Source organism: Pleurodeles waltl, chromosome 1_2 (assembly GCF_031143425.1).
Source record: "Pleurodeles waltl isolate 20211129_DDA chromosome 1_2, aPleWal1.hap1.20221129, whole genome shotgun sequence".
NCBI classification, from domain to species: domain Eukaryota; kingdom Metazoa; phylum Chordata; class Amphibia; order Caudata; family Salamandridae; genus Pleurodeles; species Pleurodeles waltl.
Genome location: NC_090437.1, coordinates 1,174,741,346 through 1,174,763,752, shown reverse-complemented (window position 1 = coordinate 1,174,763,752; position 22,407 = coordinate 1,174,741,346). Strand labels below are relative to the sequence as shown.

General features: G+C 44.7%; 1 protein-coding gene across 1 annotated transcript in view; it reads left to right on the top strand.

Annotated features, from left to right (window-relative positions):
- The window catches only part of ACOX3 (acyl-CoA oxidase 3, pristanoyl), a 496,146-nt gene that overhangs the window by 449,510 nt on the left and 24,229 nt on the right, over window positions 1–22,407 (top strand). The window contains exons 14-16 of the mRNA XM_069203423.1: window positions 5,750–5,865; window positions 10,010–10,184; window positions 18,421–18,488. Coding sequence (XP_069059524.1) covers window positions 5,750–5,865; window positions 10,010–10,184; window positions 18,421–18,488 — 359 coding nt within the window. The remainder of the gene's footprint in view (window positions 1–5,749; window positions 5,866–10,009; window positions 10,185–18,420; window positions 18,489–22,407) is intronic.

The window sequence follows — 22,407 nt, the reverse complement described above, 5'->3', positions numbered from 1 at the left end:
CAGTGTACAGAGTCCAAAAACGAACAGCATCAGTCCAAACAAATTGGGGTGATCAGCAAAAAGAGGCAATTTCTTGTAGACACTTTAGTTAGGAGACATTGGTAGCACTCCCAGTGCTCTGTTATGATGAGTGTTATTATTGATATTATTAGTGGAAGCTTATTATGCAACATTTTGAAAAGATCACACCATCACTTTGATGCTGGTTGGTAGGGAATCAAAGTAATGACCAGCTAGTAATTTGTACAGCAGCATACATGCAAAAAGGTGTGGGCTGAGCCTCATGACTTGAAGTCCACCTTGTAAAAAATTGCAAAACACAGTCTGAATGTAGGAACGTGGGTTACTGGTTGGGAAGTTGGGACCCTACTCAAGCAGCAACCACAACTCTTCTCAGGGTGAAACAGAAGAAAATCCCAAATTAATCTGTCCTTTACCAGCTGGTAGCTTGGCTCAAAAGCAGCCAGGCTTAACGGAAATGCATTCTGTGAAGTATTTATGTAGCACTTCAAACAAGCAGTCAGGATTCACTTAGAGGCAATGTGTAAAGTAGTTATGCAGCACTTCAAACAGTAATAAAGTTAAAACACCACTCAAGAAAAACCCCACACCAATTTAGAAAACCAGAGCAAAATGTAATAAATTATTTGACACCAAAATGGCAAAACTCCAATCACTAGAACTGGAGATATGCAATTTTAAGGATTTAAGTAGATATAGTGCTTAAAAGCACAAAGCAGCAACTACGGTTATCTGGTCACGCTGGACCAGGACAAAGTCACAAATTCAGACCGACCACGATAGAGCTTGGGCGGATACAGGGACCAAATTAGGCCAACTGAAAAAAAAGTACCATAAAACCCGGTTGCTAAATATTGTGAGGTCCTACTTCGAAGATGCATCACACAGCAGTGGTTTTGAGGAGCTGTAGAGCTATGATGTGGAGTCCTGCGTTGATGCTTTGTGAAGCTGCAGTTCCGAAGAGCTGCGAGGTCCTGTGTCAGGGATAGGTAGGCAGCAGTGGTTCAGAGGTGGAGCTGCAAGGCGATGCATCGCTCTGCAGCGGTACTGCTAGGAGATTCACGTCCACTTCCTAGGGTACAGGGCTGGAGTGACACCATTTGGGGGCAAGACTCACAGCAGGCAGAGTCCAAGTGCAGGGTGGTTGGTGCCTTTTCTGACCCTGAGGCTCTGATCAGGAGGCCAACGAACTAGGCCTTTGAGTCACTCTGGTGGCCCTTTGTTTAGGATGCAGGTCAAGCCTTCTCACTCTGGCAGCATGACAGCAGAGTATCAGTCCTTGCAGCACAGCAGACCTTCTTCTTAGTCTTCCACAGGCCCAGATGTGTACTGAAGAGTTGGGTCTGAGGATCCACTCTTTATACATGGAGCCCACTTTGAAGTGGGAGAAGCTTCTAGAGTCCTCTTCCTAAAGAGGTGTCTGCAAATTCCTGCCTCCTTGCCCTGGCCTTAGATTGTTGGGGCACTGAAGACTAGTGTGAAACTCTTTGTGAGAGTCCTGAGGCAGGGTCTTTGTGATGTGCAAGTGCGGTGGGTGACAGCTCCTCCCCCTCATCAAGTCAGAGATACCCCCTCCTGCCAACACCTATCCCATTTTTATCTCATTGTCTGTGAATACATAAAGACCAACTGCCAGCTACACCTAGCCATGTGAGCTAGGATACAGGTTACAGGCACAAAATGATTTGGACAAGAAAATACCAACGTTCTGAAAGTGGCATTCTCAGAATTGTGACATTGAATCCAACTTTACCATTAAATCGGGTTTTAAATTACATTTCTTTTGAGGTCAAAGTCAACATTTGTACCCGCTCCCAATTAAAAGTTATCACTTAATAAATGTAATAAGGCAATGCTCTCTTATGGGAGAGGCAGGCCTTGTAGTATTGAAAAACAAATTTAAGAGTACATGTCCAACATTTTAAATACACTGCAACCTGTCCTATGGGCTGCTTAGGGCCTACACTAAGGGTGACGTAAATGCATTAAAAGGAAAGGTTAGGCCTGGCAAAAGGTTTTTTTTGGCAGGTTACATTTGAGTTTGTTGTCATCACTTACATTTTGTTGATAGCATTATTGTTTTGTTAAATAATTCATTATTTGGGCCATGTTATTTTGCCAGATCGAAATGACAGCTATAACTGCACATACAGAATGTGATGGCAGGCCTGAGATCTGTTTAAAGGGCTAGGTAAGTGGGTGTCCCAACCACTGCTTCAGGCCCACTAGTAGCATTTAATTTACAAGACCCTTGGGCACATGTGGTGTACTTTACTAGAGACTTATACGTAAATTAAATGTGCAGTTGGGTGTAAGCCAATTTCACAATGCTTAAAGGAGAAAGCGCAAGCAAATTAGCACTGGTTAGCAGTGCTAAAGAGTGTAGGGTCCTAAAGTCAACAACAAAAAAATTCAGCAAAAACAGAAGGAGTAAGGCAAAATAGTTTGGCTGCCAAGCCTAAAACTGAGCAAAGTGGGTAAGAGCCTGAGTAGTAAATCTGCACCAGCAGGTCTACAATCATGCATGGGTGCAGTTTTATGACTTTCAGGAATTTATAAAGGTTTCCAGGTAGCAATTGTAAATTAACAACATTTGGAAATTTCCAGGCATAGTCCTGTGAAACTTTTGTCAGTGTCCTTTATGTTCAAATATGCCTGTGTATCCGCTCATATGAAAAATTGTTGTGTGTAGAAATGCACTCACTAACTTTTATATTCTACTTCCTGCTAATGGAAACACTTTTCCTTGTGGAGAAATTGCTTTCAAACACATTGATGTAATTTATGAGGTCTTCAGATCTGCTTGTCAGCCTCTTTTTACTACTTGTAAGGGTATATTCTGACCTTTTTAAGGTGGGAGCAGAGATTGGGCCTGATTCACAAAGATAACTTACACTTTTGAGTAAGTTTATACTTTTGAGTTAGTTTACCACTTTTCGGTATTCACAAACTGCACTTGTAGTAACTCACACTTTTGTTGTAAACTTTCTCTTTTGTACTACAATTAACCTACCTAATGTAGCATTTTAGGTGGCAAGTGAGGAATGAGCAGAAGATTATCAGATGGGGTGCAAAGTCTAGTCCACAGGGGATTGCTGAGCCTCTACAATCTAGTTTTGACGTATCTGACTTGTTCTTCTTCTTTGGACACCGGTAGAAACAATAGCTAGAAAATTAGCCACTTTCCTGATTAAAGTAAAGTGATAAAAAATATAGAAAATAACTGTTTTAAAACTAATAATTCAATGCTGTTAATAAAGAATTTTTAAACATCATTAATTTTGGTATGTTTTTTTTTCAAAATGTTTTCTATAAATTGACATCATTTAAAAAATATTTGCAAATTTTTAAAGAAGTCCCTCCCCACCTATTTTTCAAACATTACTTTTAAGCCAGAGAGAGGGCCACAACACCTTTCCATTCTTTAATTCACAGCTGTCATATCCTCATTGTTTTTCCTTCGTAAGGTTAATTTGATCTCATTTTGTGAGCATGCATACAACAGAAAAGGAACTGCAAAATGAGTGCGAGCCCCAAGCCAGATCATATGTGTTTTAAATTTGACATTACAAAACACTTGAGACATTGGAGTTTGTTGTCATCATTTTTATTTTGTTTATATCATTATTTTATTTGTTTTGTTAAATAATTCATTATTTGACCCATGTTTTTTTTACTGTCTACTAAACGTGTTCATATTGGGAAATTCAAGTCAGTGTACAACAATGTTGGTGGCTATTGAGATTAGGCTTTATATTTCTGTACTGTATTTGTATGTGTACAGAAGTTATCAGTGTTGCTGTATAGTAAATATTTGCTCAAGGTTATTGAATAAAAGTCACCCAGCAGTCTAGTCAGAAAAAACAACACAGATTACTTGTGTTGAGTTCTCCATCAGGAGTATTTGAGAAGAAAGGTGGTTTGGGGCAGTAGGTTGTTAGGTCTGTTCCCAGGAAGGTGCCATCAAGCCTCAGGAGTGGAACAATCAGCCTTAGGATTAAAATTGGAGATCAATGATATGATGTGGATAAAACCATTAAAAAAATTTATGTAGCGCCACAAGCAACTAAGTACCTGCAAAGTACTACTCCCAAAGCAAAATTACTTGAACAGGATATTTTGTTGCCTTTGAAAAAATTGGAGGAGATCAAATGTGTTGCACAGATCTTCTGGGAGAAGATTGCAAAAGTGAAACGCAATTGCTGGAAAATATCTTGCTTCTGCCTCTTTTTTTCTGACCCTACTTTGTGGGAAGCATAGAACTGTTGATTTCAAACGTCTCTTCGGGCAATAAAGGAAAAAAAACTTTGGTTAAGAGATTCGGGGGACCATAACATAAATTGGAATTATTTACTACCTGGATTAACAGATAATATATAATTTAGAGGATGCGACGCACAAGATAAAGAATCTGGAGATGTAGGGCCTGCGACTATGGCCAGTTTTAAAAAACTAATCTGTCACTCTAAGACTACTACTTGTAGGTAGTTATTCTCGGGCCCCACAGAATGGAGCAAAAAGGGGCCAGAATCATTTTCAGGTAGATTTTAGTTTTCGGTCTGAAGAGGTGGATGTCAAGGGGTGGAGTTTATCTGAGGAGTGGTAGGCTGGGTGACCTATCATCCATTAACATAGTAGTCATGCTGTATCAGTATTCCCACATAAGGGACTTTCTCCAATAATGCCTATTTTCTTTAGATCATCAAACTTATGTTCTGGTAGTTTGCTGTCCAGACCCCACAATAGCTTAACCTTAACCAATTGAGAGCAGATTTATACCTGGGATGCAGATGATGTTAATTTGCTGGGTAGGCGATCTGAAGTCTGCTATGCCTCTCCATGCATGGAGGAGAGTAAACATTCACCATAGAACTCCGGATAGCACCAATCTCTGCATATTGGGTTGTCTGTTCCCAGTCAGACTCTTCTACTACTAGCCACAATCAGCCCCTTTAGTATGCATGTCACTTCCATTAATGGGTTGCCTCTTTTCCTTATGTTGAACCTTTCGTCAGGGGCTCCCAAAGTGTAACAAGGCTGGCCTTGAATATGCCTTTTTGTTGTTCCTCAGTGTACCAATAGAGATAGCAAAAAAGACACAGTCGGTAGGAGACCAAGAGCCACATTTTGAGTTTGGCAGACAGGGTTATCGTTTGCAGATGTCCTGTTTGTCGTATTGCAATTACATTATAAATTAGTAAATAGTCAATGCCACTTGTAAAATGGTGGATGGGACATCTGCTACATTTATTACTGGTCTCTGTCTGCCAAACTGGAAATAAGGCCCAAAGCCCATCTTCGTGTCCCTCACAGACCACTTAGACCACAGACCCCTTGTTGAGATTTTCGCCTCAGCGCATATCCCCACCTACAACCAACCGATTCACCAGCTGATTGTAACCTGTGCACAGTAACCAGTGATTACATAGAGAGTGTTTAACACCAGTCCTCCTATTTACATGCTTTTCCTGATGTGCGAAACAACCTTATTTTCTAATAATAGTTTTGTTATAATTTGATAGCTACTTGAACTTACACTAATGTATAAAGTATGTTGTACAGATTTTATTTTCTTGTATTGCCAATTTTTTGCAATCTCTTGGTATTGTCTAAAATCTTATTAAACTAATTGTTATAAAATATATTTCCAGGAAATCAATGGTTTGGGATAAAATGTAGTGAGTAATTTCCAAAGCTTACACTTTACTTTTAATTTGATATTTTGCAGTTGCTTTGGCAGCCTACAAATGGCTTGTTTGTTACCTTCTAAAGGAAAGCTGCCTGAAACTGAAGCAGGAGAAAGAAAATGGAAGCAGCGAGTTTGACGCAAGAAATAATAGTCAGGTATGATAAGACCCTATTAGAAAATGCCCTGGAGGCAAAGAATTATTGTGCCCTATAATGCATTTAGTGTGAGCATCTATCTAATTTTTGGTTCTGATGTACGCTACTTGTAAACATAGGTGTCCATTCAACTGGTGCCTTTCTGTTCCCATCTGGTAAGAATATCATCAAATTGTACTCAGGCTGCATCTTCAAAACTGTGAATGTGGGTGTCTGGCCTTTTACAGACTGGTTTTACAGACTGGCTCATATTTCCCTTTAGTACCGTACGACATCTCCTTTGTATGTTTTTGAATGTGGTGATGTTAGAAATGGGGTTTCTGGTTGGCTTGGGTTTGCACCTAAGCCAGACAGAACCAACCGCTTTAGTCAGGGCAAGTAAGTTAAACACCATAGATAACCTGTGCTCACAAGTAGCCCCTAATGGCGGTCCCTCCGGTCAGCACCTGCAATGTCTAAGGAAACCAAAGTCAGAGACCAGCTGGCAGCAGGGCAACAGGTAGAAAAGCAATCCACTGAGTCATTTACGCCACCCAGCAGCAGCAGGTACCAGGGCAACAGCAGAAGAGAAATCCAAATGAGTCCTTTTGCAGCTCAACAGTCATTCTGGCAGAGGTTCAGTCCCAGTTCCAAAAGTGCTCTAAAAAGCATGTGGTCAGAGCCCCTGTACTCAAAAATGTCTTTGAAGAAAGTGGTGACTTAAAAGGAATATTTTCAAGTGAAAGACAACCACCTTTCAGCTCAGCTCTGGCACCAGCCATCAGTAGGGGGTAATCAGCCTATTGTGTGTGGGCAGGAGGCAGCCTAATAACATGTAAGGTGTGAACGACCCCGCTATCCCCAGCTCAGGGTGACTATCAGTATGCAAATGGATGCAGATGCATCTTCTGTCAAATCCATCCCCTCCTGTGTTATGGCTGTCTGGAAAGTATGCACCAAGTGTAGCTGCCACTCTGCTCTAGATGTGGATTGGAGTCAGGCTGCTAAACACTAGTTACATTAACAGAAATGCCACTTTCCAAAAGTGGCATTTCTAAAATAGTAAGGTAAAATCCAGCTACACCAGTAAGCAGGATTTCTCACTACCAATTCAAACATACCAAATATGCCCACGCTACTCCTCTCAAATCAGACATTACCACTGAGACATAAATAAGGGAATCCCCAGTGCTAACCAATGGAAGGAGGAGCAGCCCTACCAGTAGTGGAAAAATGAAATAGGCAGTTTGTCATTACTATGTCATGTAAAACATATCAGTACATGTCCTACTTTTTACATATGCAGCACCCTGCCCATAGGGCTATATAGGGCCTTAGAGGCAACTTAGGTGCAGTAAAAAGGGGGTTTAGGCCTTGGCAAGTAGTTTGAAATGCCAAGTCAATGTGATAGTAAACTGCGGATGCAGGCACTGCACTGGCAGGCCTGAGACAAGTTTGAAAGGCTACTTCTGTGGGTGGCACAATCTGCGCTGCAGACCCAGTAGTAGCATTTGATTTACATGCTGTGGGTATATGATATACCACTTTACAAGGGACTTACAGGTAAATTAAGTATGCCAAACAGGAGTAAGCCAATCATACCAAGTTTCAGGGGAGAGAGAACATGCACCTTAGCACTGATTAGCAGTGGTAAAGAGCTCAGAGTCCTAAAGCCAACATAAAGAGGGTCAGGAAAATAGGAGAAGAAAGGCAAAAAGTTTGGGGATAACCCTGCAGAAAGGGACATTTCCAACAGGTGATATTTCTATAAAGTGGACTGAGATGTGAGTCAATAGAGTGCACCTCCTGTTTCCACCTCCTGCCAGGGGTTAGAACCTGCTTCATGGTCTTTGTGTACATTTCATTAAGGTCAGTGGCCAGACTTATGTTAGGATTTATGTTGCCTGACGTGGCCCTCCTTCCATGAATGCATGAATAAGACAGAAAAGAGATAAAACTTTTTCAGATGCTTTGTCAATGTTGTTTACCCAAAGAATTAGGGTGCAGGTGCTCGAATACCAATAGCCTACATCTGAGCACTGCATTAAATGCTATAGAAAAGTGTATGAGGCTGGCCTGCATAGCACATGTGCCATTTCTTTGTAGAAGTGATTTAACAAGCTACTACATTTTTCAGGCACTTCTTGTGGGGGCTGCTATTTAATTGAAGCCCCACAGCAATACAAACTGATGATAGTTCTGATCTTGTTTCACGGTATACTGGGTGATTTAATGCAAGGGCGTAGCTGCTAGCAATGCAGCAGGGATAGTAGAGCGAGGGAGCAGTGCTGTAAGCCCTCTGGACCTCAGTTATGGCTGGCATTTTCTTCCAAATTGTAGGAACAAGGCCCATTTTCCTTGCTTGAATGAGCACCCATGATATCCTTGCTATGCCACTGGTCTATTGATTACACCATAAAGAATTCCTAATCTGCACCTGCAGGTTTTAGATCTCACTGTGTAGATTTCCAGCTTTTAAACATTCTCAAATGTTTTTTACTTGTGACTGCAGATCTGGAACAGTTGTAGGTTCCGACAAATGGTTGAAATAGTTTTGTCTGTTTTCTCATGCATGTATATTTGTGTGTGCGCTAGAGCAAATACATGTTACCTTTATTATTTTATTTTTTTCTCTGCAGATAAATATTTTCCCTTGTGGAGAAATCCCTTCCCCTACACCCCACTAATATTTAGGTTGTTCCATTCCCCATCCGCACTGAAATTTCCAGCCCTTCACATATGTAAATCTACTAGGACGGGATCGGGGGGAATATGTGAATACCTACAAATGTGTAAGTTTGTGGGTCTTCACAAATGGCATTCTGACCGGTAAAACCCTATGACTTCCAACTCCCCATCCTTGCTAATAGTTTTACACATGCACAACAAAAACACACGAGTAGCACTACTATTTGGTAGGTAAAGTAGCGTTCCTCCACTTGGTCCTGATGAATGCCCATTGACTCGTCAAAAGCAGATTTAGGCAAGAAACATGTTGAGCTTTCCTCTGTTTTACCCCCATCCTTATCTCTAAACCAAAACAAATGAATCATTACCCCTTTATTGGAACAGCACACCTGTTTGCATGATTATTTCCCTATGAGTGCCCACTAATATTATAAGGCCTACCCCAAGTCAATATCTAACCCTGCAGAGTCCCCTCTGCACCAGGCTACCTGTGTGCAATTAAAGGGCTGTGTACAACAGTAGTCTCACAAGCACATCCCGTACATGTGTTCACATGTAACCAGCCAGTGGCACTTAACTTAGCTGTGTCACAGTGGCCTTATCTTAAAATGCAGACACTGTGCAGTCCATTACAATGTGCTTACTGTGGTTGAGACACATAGTGAGACTAACCCACTGTAAAAAGTCCAAAACTGGGTGATCCATAAAAGCAAAAAAATCCAAGAAGCAAACAAAAACAGCCGTTCTAAATGGGAGGGAACACATTTTGCAACACACTTTGAACGGGATTTTGAATATCATAAAATCTGAAAAAGGAGGTGTAATGCATGGTAAAAAAAAGATCTAGAGTATTGGTTGGGGTTGAATTCTAAGTTGAGTCTGCAATTTGTGATGTCAGAAGGGTATGGCTAGGATTGCTGCAGGAGAACATTTCTCATAACATTCCATCGTTTTGTTGTGGAAGCAACAGCAAACCTTTGCTGTGGTCTCTGAGAGAGCCCTGAAATAATGAACGTTGTCAAAAAGCTAGCACCATTAGTGCACTCACACGACAAGAGCCATTGAGCCTTGGAACATTAGTAGAAGCAGGTAGGGTCACCTGAACTCTCAAAATTATCGGAGCTTCTCACAGGCTCCCATAAAATACACAAATGCAGCTCACACATTATTTATGCACATGCTAATCACTGATCAGAATATGAACTTTCCCATAAATGTGTATTTCCTTAAAACTAAAGGCTCTGGATTGGGTGTGGACACCCTAAAATGTAGTCATCCAGGTAGTGGCAGTATTTTCCGTAAGAGACTATTGACCAAGTGAGAAGCATAGTCCACAGGCCTCTTTACAATGTTTATTCTTATGATACATATTGACCTGTTTATGTCCGAGCAAAACTATGCTGTTATGTTAAACTATATGCAAGGGCGTATAAGGATAAAAATCATTTAATGCAGAACTTGTTGCTTTATCCTTAAGGTGTACTATTGTCGTTCTTTGTCTCTGGCTTTTATTGAACTCACCGTATTACAAAGATATCATGATCATGTTGAAGACTCCAGCACACCTTCTTCACTTCGGCCGGTCTTGAAAAATCTCTGTGCTTTGTATGGACTATGGTCATTAAATAAACACATGTCTGTGCTCTACCAAGGTAAGTTCTGCATTACATTAATGTTTTTCAAAACTGGAGTACAAGTTCCTATGTCAGTATCTGCTGCATAAGTGTTCATTTTTGTCGATAATGCTATGTCTCCTTTGCCGGCTGATCATATGCTCCCCGTTTGTGAAAGCAGTTTCTCCTTTCATATTTTATCTTTAAAACTTGAAGCCTGGAAGCCATCCATGCATAAGTACCCACCATATGCTAGCCAGTACACCTAACCACTGTCCACCAGTTACAGAGATATGTAGCTTTGAGGCCATTCTAGCCAAAGGTCAGTTATTCAAGATATTATTTTTAGCATTCAGATGTTTTATCCTATCCCAACATAGAGGTTTTGTCTTTTTCTTCTTCTCATGGTACAGACCATTCACCTACTTCCAAGATAAGATTTTGGGTAGCACCACACTTTAAACCCTTTATTACTATTTTAATATATCTCTAGTAAAGGATCTCAGTATCAGTATATAAGCATTTGAGTTCACTCGGATAGATAAACCTTTACCAACACAGATGCAATAGTAACTCATGTTCCAATGAGATCAGAGTAACTCACCCACAGTAGTCCCAGCTGTCTTTGGTACTAGCTGCTGCCAAGTATATATTGCAGACTGAAATGTTTGATAGTTTAGGAACACCGTAGTAACACTCTGGGCCTCATTACAAGTCTGGTGGTCTCTTGACCGCCAGACTCGGGGTGGCGTACAGACTGCCACCAAATGCGTGGTTCGCACGCCACATTAGGACCGCAGCGGTTGTGCCGCTGTTGGACTGCCAGCACTGCCAGGATTAGTCGTCCCGGCTGTCAAGCAGGTCCCGCTTTCAAAAAGCAAAGCTTTCATCTCTGTCCCCTGCACACATGCAGGGAACAGAGATTAAGGCTCTCATTATGACATTGGTGGTGAATCCAGCTTACCGCCACAATGACGGACCCCAACATACCTCCGCGGTGGCGAATATTCTTGCTGGACTTGCTGGAGTAGCCGGAGGACTGGACACTGCTGAGTCAAGATTTACTACTTATCACCCCCCATACCTGCATGCCATCACAACCCCTCACCCTCACTCCCATCACTCCACTCCATCCCACACACTGCACCTACACATATGACTAACCTCAGTGCCAAATCCTGCATGTCAAACTAATGCATGGACAGCCCTCCCAGTCCTGCATGGACACCAATCACTAAAGCATACACAGAATAGGGAAACTAACAATCCCACAATACATCACCATACACAAACAAAGGTGGCAGGGCAACAGCAACGATAGAGGGAAAGCCAGGGATGTACAATATGTCACAGACATGAAGCATAATACATCACTTACATCCCCACAGGTGCCCGAGCCAATGTCAGTGGAGAGGAGGTGCCACGACTATCCAGCCCCCCAACAGAAGATGCCCCCAGTGATGACAGTAATTCTGGACTTCAGGATCTGGACCAACAACCTGGCCCATCAGGGACCACTGGGCAGTCGGTCATCCCAGCCCACTCACAGTCCACCACAGAGCCTCCCCCATCAGTATCCAACACCACAGCACCCACCCAGCGTAACCACTCCTCTGTCCCCAGGACACGTCAATCAACAGTGTGCCCACCTGTACAGGGACCCTAGTCCACACCTCGCCCCCAAGACAATCAAGGACCTGGGATCAGTGGCAGTGGTCACACCGTTCAGAGGACACAGGCACAGGGCTAAAGGGACACTGGGAGGACCTCTGTGCGTCAGGGGGAGGACAGGCCCAACGGAACCGACTCTCCAGGAGGCACTCACCAAGATCCTAGGAGCCTACCAACATTCCCAGGACACAATGGGCCAGGTCCTTGTAAATGTGCAGGAGAACAGGTGGCTGCAGGAGGAACAGTATCAGGGAATCAGGGAGGACTTGCAAGCCATCAACATCACCTTGATCTCCATATCGGGGGTGCTGGCAGACATGGCCAGCATTATGAGGGAAGCAACAGCACACCAGTGGGCCCCTACCACTAGCCAGTCCATTGACCAGCTTTCCACTTCTGCTGCAGCTAGTGGGCAGGAGGCCCCGACACAGGAACCACAGACCACTAGTACCCCTCACCCTGCAGAAGGTGAACCACCCTGCAAACGTTCCCTGCGACCCAGACAGAAGCCAGAGACACTTGCCAACACCACCGCCAGGAAATGAGACTCTCCTGATTGCCCCCCTTCTGTCCCACACGGTCACCTTGTCCACTGTGAACTGCCTTTGCTCCCCTTCCTATGGCCCCTTGGACACTGGGCCTGTGCTACAAACAGACTGGAACAATACCCTGGACTTTCCTCTGTCATCACCCCATTCCACTGCACTTTTCCCTCAATTTCATAGCACTAGAATACAACTTGACTACTAGTATTTTATGTGTTGAAAATGTACATTTATGGAAACAGTCTCATCTAGTGCAAATGATATGAACACTGTGAGAGCATAGAAATAATGAGCTGTAGCCTTTCTGTAGTCATCACATCAGTACACAGTTGTTATCTCACCAACATCTGTAAAATTACAAGCCATAGGTGACAGTAAGTTGAGATGCAATGGAAGTTAATGCCATCATGCCACACAGAAAACATCACTAGTCAGAGGAATGGTCAGTTGCACTGTCGCTCTAGCGTGTCATTGGAAGCATTGACGTATAACTGATGTTCGGTTGTCCTCATCCTCATCCTCATCCTCTGTCTCCTCATCTTCACTGTCCTCAGGGTCCACTGCTGCCACAGGGGCATCTCCAGTCTTCTCCTCCTTCAGAAAAGGTACATGCCGTCTGAGAGCCAGGTTGTGCAACATGGAGCATGCCACTACTATCTGGCAGACCTTCCCGGGTGAGTAGCACAGGGATCCACCTGTCAGATGGAGGCACCTGAACCTGGCCTTCAGGAGCCCGAAGGTCCTCTCGATGAACCTTCTGGTTCGCCCATGTGCCTCATTATAATGTTCCTCAGCCCCTGTCCTGGCATTCCTCAAAGGGGTCAGCAGCCACAATAGGTTTGGGTAGCCAGAGTCACCTGCAAGTATTGACGGACAACATTTAGCCTCACACAATGCTATGGGGATGACACCTGAAGGCATACAGTAACATACAGTGGGTGGGGACCAAGGCTCACCTATGAGCCACACCCTGTGCCTCTGTAGTTGGGCCATCACATTTGGGATGCTTCCATTCCTTAGGACAAAGTTGTCATGCACCGGCCAGGATACTTAGCGGTGACGTGGGAGATGTACTGGTCCGCCAGGCACACTATTTGCACATTTAGTGAGTGGAAACTCTTCCGATTCCTGAACACCTGTTCATTCTGGTGTGGGGGGACTAACGCAATATGTGTCCCGTCAGTCGCCCCAACAATATTGGGGATATGTCCCATTGCATAGAATCCGGCCTTCACAGTGGCCAAATCTTCCACCTGGGGGGGAAGCTTTGTAGCTGCACATGTGTTTCACCAGGGCATACAAACCTCTTGCCAGCACAAATGAAAACATTGGCTGTGACATTCCTGCTGCCAAGCCCAATGTCACCAGAAAGAACCAGTTGCCAGGAAATGGAGCACTGATAGCACTTGCACAGGAGGGGGGATCCCAGTCGGATGACGGATAGCAGATATCAAGTCAGGCTCCAATTGGGCACACAGCTCTGTGATTATGGCCCTGCCCAGTCTATAGGTGAGTATAATGTGCCTGTCCTCCAGTGTAGCCAAGTCCACAAGGGGTCTGTACACAGGGTTTGTCTCCTCCTCCTATTCATCCGCAGCGGTAGGTATCTAAGGGGCACAAGAGTGAGTAGGCTGTCACAATTTGAACAATGGAACCACAACCTCACTGTACATAGTGCATTTATCTGATGGGACAGTGAGAATGGTGAGGTATGTGCTAATCTAGGCTGTGACGCAGTTAAGGTTGATATGATCGTTGTCCACCACCATGAAATGGCGACCGCCTGTCCTGTATCTAGGGACAGGTGGAAGTGAGGTAACTCCTCTGATGTTGGGCGTCATGGCGGAAGGCGGTCTTGCACCGCCGTGCAATTCCTCATTGGATAATATGGGGCTCTATGGAGTATAGTGGCCAGTGGGGATCAGCACCGGTGGGGACCGTGTACACCTCCGCGGGCGTGACTGCCATTTTCCATCAGATTCCTCACTTGTTTCCTGACCTTCAACAGGAGAACACCTACACTGTTGTGTGCTGCAGTGACCTGTGTCTGGAACCTACCATGGCCCGTGTGACAAGGGAAAGGGCCCCTGCCTTCACTGCAGAGGAGTTGGAGCGATTGGTGGATGGGGTCCTACCCCAGTACGGACTGCTGTATGGTCCTCCAGACCAACAGGTGAGTACACCTTGGGTACGATGCATGTGTGAAGGATGCATGGAGATGTGTGTGCAAGCATCGTGTCATCGGGGGGGTGTCTTGTGGTGGTGTACATGGTGTGCGCCGGGCGATGTGTGTGCCAATGGTGATGGAAACGGGACTGGTGGGCCATATGTGTGGCAGGCTGGATTGTATGGTTAATGGTGTCCCCCTGTCTGTATTACCTCTGCAGGTCAGTGCCCATCAAAAGAAGGGATTATGGAGTACCATCGCCAAGGACGCGCGGACCCTCGAGGTCTATGGCAGACAGAGCACCCACTGTCAGAAACAGTGGGAGGACCTGAGACGCTGGGCACGGAAGACCACAAAGGCCCAGCTGGGGATGGCCTCCCAACGAGGAAGGGGTGCCCGTTGGAACCTGACCCCACTGATGGCCTGCATACTGGCAGTGGCCTACCCAGAGCTGATGGGTGCTTGAGGGCATAACAGCAGCCACAAGGGGGTGAGTAAAGTGGGCATTACTACAATAATTGGTAGGTGGCATGGGATCCGGGTGGTGGGTGTGACTTAGTGGGTGCCCCTTAATGCCAGGTCAGACATTGCAGCGTGATCCAGCTCAAGGGTAATGGGTGTATGGCAAATGCAGATAACCTAGCTTCTTAGCATTCCATGTCAGTCAGGGCTTTCTCTGTACCAGGAGGGGTGTGTGGTCCTCATCTTGCCGTGGCATCTAGCCAAATCACTGGCAGTGCAATGCAGAATGCTCAATCCTGATCCCTGTGTGTAACGGTGCTGTGTATGCCTACTGTGATGTTGGTGCAGTAATTGACCCAGTGTTTCCTTTCTCTCCCCCCCCCCCTTTTTTTCTTCTGTCATCCTGTCCATGTGTGCATTAGCATCATCTACCGGAGGAGCAGGGGTACCGGTGACAGAGGGAGCTGCATCTCACAGGACCCTGGAGGCAGAGTCTACTGATGCCGAGGGAACCAGTGGGACGGAGGGTGAGGAGAGCATCATGGCAGAGACAGGAAGCGACAACACAAACTCAGATACCTCCTCCAATGGAAGCTTCTTGGCGGTGGCGGGCACCTCTGTGACTACCCCAGCTGCAGGTAGAGCCGCACCCCCGTACCAGCACCACCCTCCCGTAGCCCCTCAGCGAGTTGGCCGTGCTTGCTCACCCAGGAGGGTGGGCATCTCCTTCACCCCAGGCACCTCAGGCGCTGCCCCCAGTGAGCCCTGCTGCCCTAAGTGAGGAGGCTATTGACCTCCTGAGATCCATCTCTGTAGGGCAGTCAACCATTGTAAATGCCATCCAGGGGCTGGCATCCCAGATGCAGCAATGCAATGCAATCCTGGAGGGCATCCACAGTGGATTGGTGGCCCAACAGAGATCGATTCAGATTCTGGTCTCCTCTCTGATTACAGCCATTGTACCTGTTCCTACTGTCCCTCCTCCAATTACCACTTCCCAGTCCCAGTCTCCTCAACCCTAACCCATCCCATGCACACATACAGATGAGCATGCACACAAGACAACACACGAGTGGCTCAGTCAAACACAGGCACCACACTTCATCCCACAAGCACTCACGCAAACACCAGGCAGTTGCAGACACAACCACATCCACTGCCTCCACCGTCTCCCCCTCCTCCTCCACCTCCCTCACAGTCACGTCCACACTCACACCTGCATGCACTGCATCAACATCCACCACCAGCATCACCACACCAAGCAGCATACACACCTCACTAGCAGACACCTCCACTACATCCATCCATGCTTCCCCTGTGTCCTCTCGCACCCTGTCTGTCCCCCCTCCTAAAGGACACAAACGCAAGCACTCAGACACCCAACAGCCATCCACTTCACATCAGCACACTGCCCATGCACCTGCACCCAAGTCCAGAAGACTTACACCTTCAACAACCACTCCCTCAACCTCCACTCCCATCCCTCCTCCCTCATCCCGCCCCATCGTCCCTAAGAAGCTTTTCCTTGCCCAACTTGACCTCCTCCCTCCCCCCCACCCCCGTCCTGCCCATAACAGCAAGGTCCCAATGACCCAGTCCAGCACCTCAGCCAAACAGTCCACGCGGAGAGTGGTGGCACCACCTAGTCGTGGTAGCAAGTCAGTGAAGGATCCCACTCCACCAGCCAGCATGGTTAAGGAACCCACACCTCCTTACATGAAGGAGAAGGAGCACGCTCCTCCTGCCATGAAGGGGAAAAATCCCTCAACCCCTGCCAGGAAGGGTAAGGACCCAACACCTCCTGCCAAGAAGGGGAAGAAGCCCTCGACTCCAGGGGAGCCTGTCAGGGTGACACCACCACTAACAGTGGTCACGGGGCCCTCACTGCCAGCTGAGGAAGTGCACACCACTCCTCCCGCAGAGGCTGCCCAGGAAGTACCTTCACCTGCTGAAACAGTGCAGCCCTCACCTCCAGCAGAGGCTGCCCAGGAGGGACCTTCACCTGCTGACACAGTGCAATCCTCACCTTCAGCAGAAGCTGTCAGGGTGACACCACAACCACCACCAGTGGTCACGGGGCCCTCACCGCCAGCTCGGGAAGTGCAGCCTACTCCTCCTGCAGAGGCTGCCCAGGAGGCACCTTCACCTGCTGAGACAGTGCAGCCCTCACCTCCAGCAGAGGCTGCCCTGGAGGCACCTTCTCCTGCTGACACGGTGCAGCCCTCACCTCCAGATGACACAGTGCAGCCCTCACCACCAGTGGAAGCCATGTAGGCCACCCTTCAGGGACTGCTGTACAAGGGCCCCCTCCAAAAGCAGTGGGCATGTTCCCCACCTGAGAGACTGTGACCTTGCACTCCCCAGAAAAGGATAATGGGCATGGAGCCCCCTCTAGAAGCAGTGGGAAAGTCACCCACTTCATAGACTGTGGCCTTGCACTCCCCAGCAAAGAGAAATGGGCATGGAGCCCCCTCCAGAACCATTGGGAAAGTCACCCACTCCAGAGACTGTTACCTTGCACTCCCCAGCAAAGAGAAATGGGCATGGAGCCCCCTCCAGAACCATTGGGAAAGTCACCCACTCCAGAGACTGTGACCTTGCACTCCCCAGCACAGAGAAATGGCCATGGAGCCCCCTCCAGAAGCAGTGGGTAAGTCACCCACTCCAGAGACTGTGGCCTTGCACTCCCCAGCAGAGAGAAACAGCTCTTCTGGCCATAATGTTTAATTAAACAAACTTTTTCCTGTTTTGCCTCTTGCCCTTTCCTTTTTAAGTTAAGTTCTCATTGGAATAACAAAGTCATTTTAGATTTCCACTGCAATCCATAGATCATCCTCCTTGTTTTCTTTACAATTTATTATCTGGATAATAGAGAACTTTTAAAATGTACAATGACTGCATAAGAAACAATGTCTTGCTCAAGGACATTGCAAAATGTATAGTGTAGAATGTACTGACATACAGTACAGTTCAACTGACTTTAGTGCACCATTTGTGCATACATTATTACAGAAATAGCAAATATCTGCTTTTGTAACAATGGCTTATCCAATGTGTCATTCTATGTAGCATAGTAGATATCTCTAACAAGCAAACGTGAAGGGCTGCCATCCAGGACACTTTTCATGCCGTCTGTAATTGTCTCTTTCTGTAATGTAGTTTAAGAATGGATTCTCTCATTTGACATTTTGTGATGAATCCTCACATAAATCTTTGCTATGTCCTCTTGTCAGTCAATGCTGTTTGGAAAATTGTTCCATTAAGATGGGAGGAAGAGTGAGTGCCTTCTTCTAAAAAAGAGAGTAAGTCAGACCCGATAGCAGTAACATGTTGTTTTACGATCTGATGAGTAAGGTTTCAGGGCATAATTTCAAAGCATTTGCTGCATTCTCAATTATTACATGGCAATAACTGTGATTCACATTTACAGGTGGATATTGTCAAGGTGAGCGGGCTGGAAAAATCGTGCAAGGGAGTATTCTGGAACTCTGTGCAAAGGTGAGCAGGTAGAGGAGTGGTTTGGCAATACCTCATGAAATGCATTGGTTGGGGTTTCATTAAATCTTAACAGAACAGCTATTTTGCAACTAAGCAGATAGTTGAACACATGAAGAACACTTTAAAGAGTATACTGCTCTAAGCATGTGGAATATACGAATGGAACAACAAATGGTGATGCCAGGTGCCTTATTACAAGGTACAATGATACTGCTCAGTAACACCACATCCAGTAACAAATGTAACCCTGCTGCAATACAATGTTGCACTACATGTCTTGAGGATCTGTCTGTTGTCTTAAGCTGACATCAATCCTTGCTGCTGATTTAGTTAGTATGAAAATAACTTTTGATATTTGGATCATGCAATGTATGTACAAGCTCTAGCCATTCCTCTTTCAAAAGTCCTATTTGATTTTATCAAAATGATAACACGTATTCGATTTGGACATATCACAGCGTTATCTAGATTATAATCACTGATAAGAACCAAGTTACCTTAGTGCTGTTGAATGAGCTCCTTCTTTCTGTTGAATTTATTGACGTTTGCCCATGCAATTTCTTGTAGTGCAGTAGCGGGCAGTTTAAATGCAGATCCTAACACATGAATGCAGGTAAAGTGACACATGTGTAGTCTCGTTTCTGGAGACGATGTGGAGGGGATGGTCACAAAAGTAGTAAGGTACTTTAGAAAGTGTTGCTTCAGATCCCTTTAAAGGACAGATTTTGTCATAGCCTGTCAAATATGTACCTGGAGAGCATTCTACCTACTTGTTGAATTCCTAGGTTATGCTTGTTCGAGGGTGGATGACTTTCTGAACCTGGGAGTACCTAACTTGAGCAGATTTTGGCTTCTTAATGTTCTGTTTCTATCAGAAGCCTGACGCTTTGATGGTATGTAATCCTTTTTTTCATGTAGATCACCTTGTGGGTAATACCAAGTGATCACTGGTGTGACACGTTACAGAATGGAATGCTGCTGCGAGGGAAGTTAGGCTGCCAATGCCAAGTTCTTAAATAACATTCATTAGCAGGATCGCTCTTCAAAAGTGAAGTTTATTCAGCTGAATAACACACACCTAGCTGATTCTTACACAGAAACTCTAAGCATATATAGATATACCCTTTCCCAGCTATGGAAAATTACCATATTGAGTTCTCAAGCAATGTAGACAGCCATGCATTCATTATATGTGTAACAACTCCCTCTTTGTACAGTTGATACATTAGCAAAACAGTGTATTCTTCCTACTGCAGTTGCAACCTTGAGAAGCACTGCAAACAAGAATATTGTATCTTACTCCCTAGTCTTCCTATGTCATCAGCCGCTGAGCTCTGCAAAAATACCATTTTAATTATTCGCTAAGAAAAATATGTTAGTCTTGCAGCAATGCACTCATGTGGTTAACACATGATGGATTCAATTTAGTTCACTTTTGGCCTGAGTGTTTATAATGTGAGGTTTGCAGGCGCCAATTGACTTTCCCTAGTCAGTACATGAAAAGACAAGCTGTTGGGTGGCCAAACTGAGGTTTTGTTAAGGGGGTAAATGGTTATTGTTAATCAGAAGTAAGTAAATTGAATCCTATATTCTTGCCCATTTCTTTGACACTGAGGTCGGGATGCAGGAGTCTATCAAGTTTGAATCCAGTATATTTTGCTGAAGTGAGCGTTATAGGACTGCCTTTGACCATTCCGTGACCCTCCTATTCCCTTAGTTTAAAATGGGAATAGGAAGAGTAGACTTCAGCAGACTTAACTTGAATTTTGTGATTATCATCCAATTTTAAATTTTCTTGAGGCAGGAGTTAATAATCTTGAAACTGAACTTTCAGTTTTAACTTATAGTTTGGCATCGTACAAATACTGCAGCAAGGAGATTTCATTTTCATTAACACATCACCAAGTGGTTCTACTTAAGGACTGAAAAGCAGGGAGGTTGGACATTACTCCACAGCATACTTTAGGAACACTGGAGATAGACTTTCCAATTTGATGAGCTGCATTCTGTCAAATAAGTAGGATCTGAACTATTCTAGCACTGTTCCTTTGATACCCATTCTAATTATTTGAATTTTTAAGAAGGTACAATGATTGATCATATCGAAAGCTGCTGATAAGCTTAGGAGTACAAGAAGGTACTAATTTCTTTGACCAGTGAGCCGCAGAGCTTCATCCATATCTCTGAGGAGTGAGGTTTCAGGGCTATGACAAGCAGAAACCCAACTGGAAATCCCAAAAGAAATGCTTGTTACTGGTGTAATCGTCCACTTGGCTTGCTACACATTCCCCTAGAATCTTTGATAGGAAAGGGAGGCCTAAGTAAGCTTTTAGGTGATTGATCTCTATATGTATGTCAGACATAAGTAGGGGATGAACATGTCTTGTATTGAGGGAATCCTGGAGAAAACCCTGGTTGTAGACTGAGTTGATCATTTGTAGTTAGAGAAGAGGGTGTTAGAGTGATGAAGATTGGGGTGAGATAGTTTCTGAAAGGAAGTATGGTGGCTTCATGCTTGCAATATCCAATTTCAACAAATCAAGAGATGTGGTGAAAGCACTTGACATATATGTAGGACTTTTCTTAATAAACATGGGCTGTTTGTGGCATATGTGTATAGAAGATTGGGTATATGAAGCCCAATTTTCATGTGAAATGACAAGCTAAATCAATGAATCAGTTAGTCGACTTGTAGAGCGCGACTTGTCACCCATGAGGGTATCCAGGCACTGCTAGGTTGTTAAACTTAAAATGTGTGATGGGAGATGGAGTGGCCTCTGTGGCTTTGTATTGTTTGATCTAAAAGCACCTATTGTAATACTAAACCATTACAGTTTTGTCAGGCCACTCAATGGAGAGACAGACACAATCCTTATATTTATTAAACAAGGCAATAAGAAAACCCACACTTTTGTGAATTGTTGACAAATATATGACAATGTATAGGGAAGAGAAATATTAATTGTTGAAATATAATGCAGGTCTGTGTGTTAAAGGAGTCAGATATTACTAAGACAAGCAACGCACAGAGTTTAATATAGCCCAGTCTACCCACAGCCATGAGTTTCTGTTTAGGCATATTTGTGACTGTGAAGTTGCATGGTTCTTGTTTGTGTTGCAATTTATGAAGATCCCAATATGTTTATGTCAGTCAGGGGTCACCACCCAATGTAGAGGGAAGAGATCAACACTTTTTGGTGTACTGTAGTTTTTCTGTAGTGCAAACGTAGCCAAAAGGCAACAAAGCGGTGTACAGAGTCAAAGACAAGCATTACGTCAATGAATGATAAGAGGGGTAACTGGTTTATGAATTGTTAATGCATTGTGATGCAGTGTTCTTTAAAGGGCTAGGTCTTCAGCTCTTTTCTTAAACTGGAGCAGCATTGAGGATTATGGGTGAACTGTTCTGAGAACCATGTGAGATGGTGAGTTTATCTGCAAGATAAGCGGAGGTGCTGGACTTGATGGCTTTGTAAATGATGCACCTCGTTTTGAAGACCACTTGGGCCAGCAAGGGGGGGCCAGTGGAGTTCCATCAGGATGGGGGTGATGTCATCATATTTCTCCCAGCCATGGATGAGAAATACTGCAGCATGTTGGATTCCCGTAAGGTGTTCCAGTAAAGGGTCTAGGAGTCCATTGTGCAGTAATTTCTGCAATCCAGAGTTGAGGGTATGATGGTTTGGACAGCAGTTTTGAAGTAATGTTCTGAAAGGAATAGTTTCACTTTCTTTAGAAGATGTTTTGGTAATGTTTTTCTTGAGGATGAGGGTGGTGTCCAGAGAGAATCCAAGGGCTCAAAGCTATCCAGGATCATGTCTTTGAGACAGGTTTGTACTGTTTCTTGTTTGTTGTGCTTGCCAAATAACAAGAATTCTTTCTATGATGATTTGAGCTTAAGGTAGGCAGTGGATATTTG